At 36.5% G+C, this 6,397-nt stretch overlaps 1 protein-coding gene across 1 annotated transcript; it reads right to left on the reverse strand.

The window, feature by feature from the left end:
- Positions 1–574: 574 nt before the first annotated feature.
- Positions 575–4,079, reverse strand: LOC133972033 (heat shock factor-binding protein 1). The gene is made up of 3 exons (XM_062409216.1): positions 3,762–4,079; positions 3,586–3,652; positions 575–2,015 (listed from the first exon to the last, which is right to left on the reverse strand). The coding sequence occupies exons 1-3, from the start codon at positions 3,834–3,836 to the stop codon at positions 1,921–1,923; spliced, it is 237 nt and encodes a 78-aa protein (XP_062265200.1). The 5' UTR covers positions 3,837–4,079; the 3' UTR covers positions 575–1,920.
- Between the last annotated feature and the right edge of the window lie 2,318 nt (positions 4,080–6,397).

Here is a 6,397-nt window from a genome sequence, read left to right on the forward strand (position 1 = left end):
TGAAACTGCAAAATTCTAAATAACAACATAGATAACATCGTCTTGTCTTATGGATCTAACTGTTTCTTCTTTGGCGTATAAAACTGAACAGATGCTAGACGTGTGTGTGTGTGTGTGTGTGCGAAGAGTTAGCATGTAGCAAGTAGGAAACATGAAGACATTGGTGTAGTTTGAAAAATGTCAATTAAATGAGATAAAGTTGCCAAATAGATTTCAGTGTACATTTCATATAAATAAATAACCAACTTTAAGATTTCATAAAATTTGAAAAAAGGATGGAAAGAAAACAATAGAAAATCGCAAATATTTGCCCCAACCAAGGCCAATAGAGGTAAACTGTTCTCTGGTCTTCAACTTATCGTAAAAAGATTTTAAAAATTCGGTGCAGAAGATTTTAGACATTTTATTTTGTTAACTGATATTGTAAATTACTTCTGTAGTGAAAAATAATCAAATAACAATTCTGTAGCTAAATATATCAGCATTAAAGGAATGATTTGATGATTGGTGCTCCATGGAAAAACTACTGTGAGGGCCAAACATAATTAGGTGATTCCAAGAAGCAGTAACTGAAAATGTTCAAAAAAGTATTTATTTTGCCATTTCATTGACTTTGGTGCACAGTGAAAAACACAGAATATACTTTGGTTTATCTGATGGCTAATCTGAGTTCAACATAATGCGCATTAAACATGTCAGAGGAAAAAGGAAGATGTGAAATATAGCACATACTTGTATTACACCTAGTACTGTGTGTTGTACTCAGGAATAAACTGCATAGATGAGATCAAGAAATCTCAGAAATCCAGATAAACTACAGGCCTCCATTAAACAATACTGCAGTATGTGGCAGTGTCATCCAAAAAAACAACAAATGGAGTTTTTATGGTGACTCGTCACTTTGTATTGCAATAAGTGGTTATGTGTAAAAAATAAAAGGTATAATCATTGATAAACCAATCAGCAGCCGTTTTAAACAGGACCTGTGGTGGACTGAACTGTGCAGTTCTTTCTCGAGAAGAGAGATAATGGTCTTTTCTGTGAAAATATTGGATCAAAGCTTTGAGATATTTCCCAAAACTGTTCTACCCATCATTCATAGTTTTAGGTGAACAGTGTGCATAGTTTAAATAATTGTTTCAGACACAGAATACATCTTCTGTAGTGTTTTCTGTCAGTCAGTCTCCCTGCATGCTTTTAAGCGTGTTGAGTGGTTGACCAATAGAGGCACTGTTGAGCTACAATGTCCTTCACTATTTATATTTCTTGCTGTAACAACACATGCCCATAATGTCCGTTCATGCACATATATATGTTGTTGGCACTAACAGGGGAGAGGAAGACCACAATGTGTAAACAATGCTGCAGTAAAGATATTAAAACATTTTGAAAATATTATATGAGGTAGTAAATGCATTGAAATTACTTATTTTAGACTTTAAGGATATGAGCAAGATCTTTTAGTAAGAATATAGACTGTAAACAATAAATCGTGAATTAAACTCTATTCTCACCAATGCTATTTCTTGGCTCTTGTTTCTTTTGGCCGCACCACAGGAGGTAATGCCTGACGATCTGATTGTAAATGCTTTGAAAAACAATGACAAGTATTACTAAGGAATAAATGATCATGCCAACATGGTGATCCAAGGCTCTTTAGCCTGTGATGGGTGTAAGCACTTAGAGATAAACATTTGTTAGGAGTATTGTAGCACCTTGAAAAACACTGGCATTAGGCCAAACCCTTAAAGAGATATCTGTAGAGGTAAACTAATGCCAACTCAAAGATCTCCAGATATTTGATGAAAGTGAAACTTCAGAGCCAAAGTGAAGTCCCTGCCAGCAGAGTCACAGTGAACCCACAGTTTCTGAAGGTTTCATTTAAAGATTTTGTGTGTCAGATGAACTGTGGGCCTGCTGTCACTTTGAAACCGCCTGCTCCTCCATACCAGCCTGTGTCATCAGGTCTGAGACGTTCTTCTCAAGGTCATCGATGCGGGTTCCCATTTGAGTAAGTGTTAAAATGAAGGAAAAATCTGCACATCAAACAGACAGAAACAACACAGAACAACCACACAGTACAACAGCAACGACCGCAACAACACAACAACAGAAACAACACAGAACAGCAATGACACCGAACAACAAAACAAACAACACAGAACAACACCAACAACCCAGAACAACACAAACAACAACACAGTACAACGGCAACAACACAGAACAACACCGACAACACAGAACAACAACACAGTACAACGGCAACAACACAGAACAACACCGACAACACAGTACAGCACAATCGTCAATCGTAAGTACATTTTCAAAGGTAAACTGGTTCACCTGGTGTTAATGGTTGACAGCGATGTGCATAACAAAACATCTTAAGAAGTTGTCCATGCTCGAAAGCTTATTATTGAGACAAGAGTCTCACTAGTGCACTGTAAACAACATTGAAATGAATGAGACTGAGCTATTTCATAACTATTTAATTTATGAGTGTTATTGAGATCCTAGTTAAAATGGGCTCTTGAACTGCAAATACAGTAGGTGTTTAAAAACTACATTATTTATATGTTAAACATTTGGACCTTTAAATGAAGACAAGGCAATAGAGGACTATAATGGTCATGGAAACACTAATAATTTCATTAATGAACAATTTTTCCGATATAAATAGTTATAAAGAATTTTTTACTAAACTAATTTGTAATCTATAAATAAAGACAAAATAAATGTGTAAATAATTCATGATGTAAAAAAATTGGCAATAAATTATAAAATTTTTACAAATAAAATGTTAATCTATTTATTAAAAGTTAGGATGCTGAATGGCTAAACAGATGGAATGGCTAGCAGGAAAAGGAAATGCAAAAGGAAACTGTCTTTTAAAATGCCTGATTAAAATCTGTGTTTTCATTTCAATTCACCCAGTTACTGATTTTGCTTTCTATATGCCATTATCTATTCATGAATTCAATTATGTCATTTATAATATTTTATTTGTATATCATTCTTCATAATTACTCTTTTCGTTGCCCCATAAAATAACAACTACACCTTTACTACTTTGTAATTTTAGATTTTAATGAAATCATTTGCACACAAATGTATTAATACAAATATTTATCATATAATCTGTTATTATTTCATGAAACATTTTTTTTACCATTCACATGATGCACGTGGATCTCCGGATGTCACAGTTGTAAATAATAAAACTGGACATGTGATATGTAACACCTGCTCCTTCAATGACTGTAGTGAATTGAACGTGTTTTTTTATATAAAGTTCTACTCATAAACCAATATTTTTTGTCTTTTTGTTTCACTCATTCCAATGTAATTTGAATTTGACAAATGTATATTCTAACAAATAAAATTAGCAAACATTTTCCCCTCGAGACAAAATTAGTTTGACACATGTCCTCAGGTGTGCGTGTGTGTGAGTGTGTGTGTAAACTAACAGACCTCACAGCTGCCTGAACCAAAACTGCGTCCGGTTTCCTTTCTGAAACAGAAAGTGTGGAACAGTGTAGAGTTTGTGTTCCGGATGTAAAGTCTTACTGAGGAAACAAAGGATATGTCTGGACTCCAGCTGTTCGTGGATGCCCTGAAACCTTCCCTGAAGTCTCTGCATCGTTTCCTCCATCTGAACACACACGTCACAAAGTGTTGAGGTTAAAAAGAAGGTGTAAAAAAACAACAACACAACCAGCCCAGGTCGCACACACAACACACACACACACACACACACTCACCGCCTCTGTCATGTCTTTGATCTCTGACTTCGACATCGTTGATCTTTGCTGGAGTTTATCTTCTGTCCCAGTCATTTATTAGTTTGATTAAACTGAGGAACTGTCCCCACTCAGCTCCCATTCAGTGACGTCAGCCGGTGACATACGTCAGCCGATGACATGCGTCCACAGACCCCACTTCCGCTTCCAGTGATCATTTCACAATAAAGGTCAATTCAGGAAGGTATTACTTTCCCGTTTGTTTTCCTCTTCACTGTAGTCTTGTTTCGGACTAATGATGATGTATATTTTTACAGAAACAGAAAAAAGCCAATGTCAAATATCCCAGAGTATATGGCTACATAACACTTTTTTTTAGTGCAATGACTGAAAATAGAGAAAATAAAAATACATTTAAAAATTGTTATTATATTCTGGCATCCCAAAAAGTTCCTTTCCACAAATGTAGTGCTTTTATTTTGAAGGTAAACGCTGCTACATATCCGGTTGAATGTGAGCTTACTTTGGCTGCCTTGATGGATATCTGTGGTGATTTGTATGCATAGTTCCAAACAGGAACAACATTTTTGTGTTAACTCTATGTGAACTGGTTTAGCCTCACTAGCTGACTGTGTGTTCTGGTTTGTGCAGATGATTATGAATGGTTTCCTCTCTCCACACTCAGGCTTTGGTTTTTACACAAGAGATTATCCTGGATCATAGTGACAGATGACTGACTGTCACTGGGATTATATAACTTCCATTAAGCCATTATAATCTTCATAATGTGAATCTTGTATCAGAGTCATTCCCTGTTCACGTTCCCTGAATACGTTTTACTCATAGCTACTGTGTGTGATGTTGGAGAGGCCTTTAGGGTCACCTCTAAAAGGAACTGGTGCATGTTCCCCAGTCATGACTTTAAATAAACCATGTTGCGTGACATTTTTTAAGGAAGAGGTGGCTCCACGGTTAGTGCAGAAAACGTCCTTTTGTAATGGAAGTTTCTCCTCTATGCAATATTTATTGTAGATAGTATTAGGCCTCAGCTGAGCTCCCCCTCACACATCTCTCTCAGTCACAGGAACAAGCTAGTAGAACTACCCTGTAATACCTGCCTTGCTGGATATCAGTCAGTTTGCTATGATTATTGTTATGTTTTTGTTGTTATAACAAAGCACTATTATTATAAGAATTCAAATGTTGTGTCCTTAAAAAACTTTGCAAACTCATAGCTGTCGTTGAATACCAACCAATGTGTGCACTAAACTAATCACGAGTCAGTCTCAGCTGTCAATTAATTCAAATTAAACTAACCTGAAAAAATAAGTATGAACCAGCACCAGTGTCGTAAGAACCACCTTAAAATGACAGAGGAGGCAGGATCTATGACCTGTACTGCAGCCAGCAACAAGGGTGGCATTCAAGACACTTTATATACAGTCTATGGTCTGTCCACATCTACAAGAAAATATTGCCTCTCAGTCCAACTAGTGGCAACAGGAAACGACTGCTTTAACACTTCCACATGCTCCTGAAACAGTTCATATGTGCATAAAGACAATTTATCATTCAGCACCACATGATTTCTGATAATGTTGTTAACTTCTTCTCCTTCAGTTGTCAGCATCTTGTTCTCCATTCATAGAGCAGTACTGCTTTTGAAAGTTAAGCTCATGTGAATGTGATCCATTCACACAACAGAACAGTCGGCTCCTTTGTGCAGAATTTAAAGGTCATGAAGGTTTTGAATGCTTCTGCAGTAAAGGCACAGAATCTGTACCAGCCTCAGACGTGCACAAAGGTGTGAGGGCCCTTCAATGCTGCTTGTCACTTTATTGCAATAATAATCTTAATATTCTAAATATTTAATGAAACAATCTTTAAAAGAGTTAAATTCAAGCAAAAATGGGCAACGAGGGCTGTGAACTTGAAAACGTCTAAATGAAATAAAGTACAAAAAACATATAGTTAGGAAACATGTTACTGGCGTTGACATAGCCTTATATTGAATTACATTTTTGGAGTAAAAAACACATTTGTGTATTTTAAAACATGGGTTTTACTCTGTCCAGATGCAGAATGCATATCCATCTTTTGATGAGAAACAATTCTGTGGAGTATCTGAAGTTTCTGAACACAAGATGGAAATGCTTCAGTGAATCCTCCTGTTTAAACAAAGTCTGGAACTGATGAAAACAACTGTCTTTATGATGGGTTTTTTTCACATTCCAAGCATGATGATGAAACTGGTGATACATATCTTTTACAGTTGTTCGGCAGATAGTAGCTGATACTGTATATTCACTGGTGCATAAACTGTGCAGATAAGCTGCAATAAACTCCAGACTTGATTGAGCAAATGTGTCACTTTATGGAGTTTCTCCAGCAGGGAGACTTTTACACTTTAAAATGCTCCAATTATAATCAAAGGATGGAAGTTTCATCAACGTTTCCAGGAAACAAACGAGATGAATCATCATCCGCGTAGCTGATGATTGTATAAAATCCATGTATTACAAATTGGATTGATGTGTTTATCGTCACATGCGCTGTCATGTGCGTTGACGCCGTTCAAAAGCGATTCAGATAGAGTTGGTCGAGGAACTATCTTGACTCGCTTGATGACCCTTTGTGTGGGCGCGTGACGTTTCAGG

This window comes from Platichthys flesus, chromosome 17 (assembly GCF_949316205.1).
Source record: "Platichthys flesus chromosome 17, fPlaFle2.1, whole genome shotgun sequence".
NCBI lineage: Eukaryota > Metazoa > Chordata > Actinopteri > Pleuronectiformes > Pleuronectidae > Platichthys > Platichthys flesus.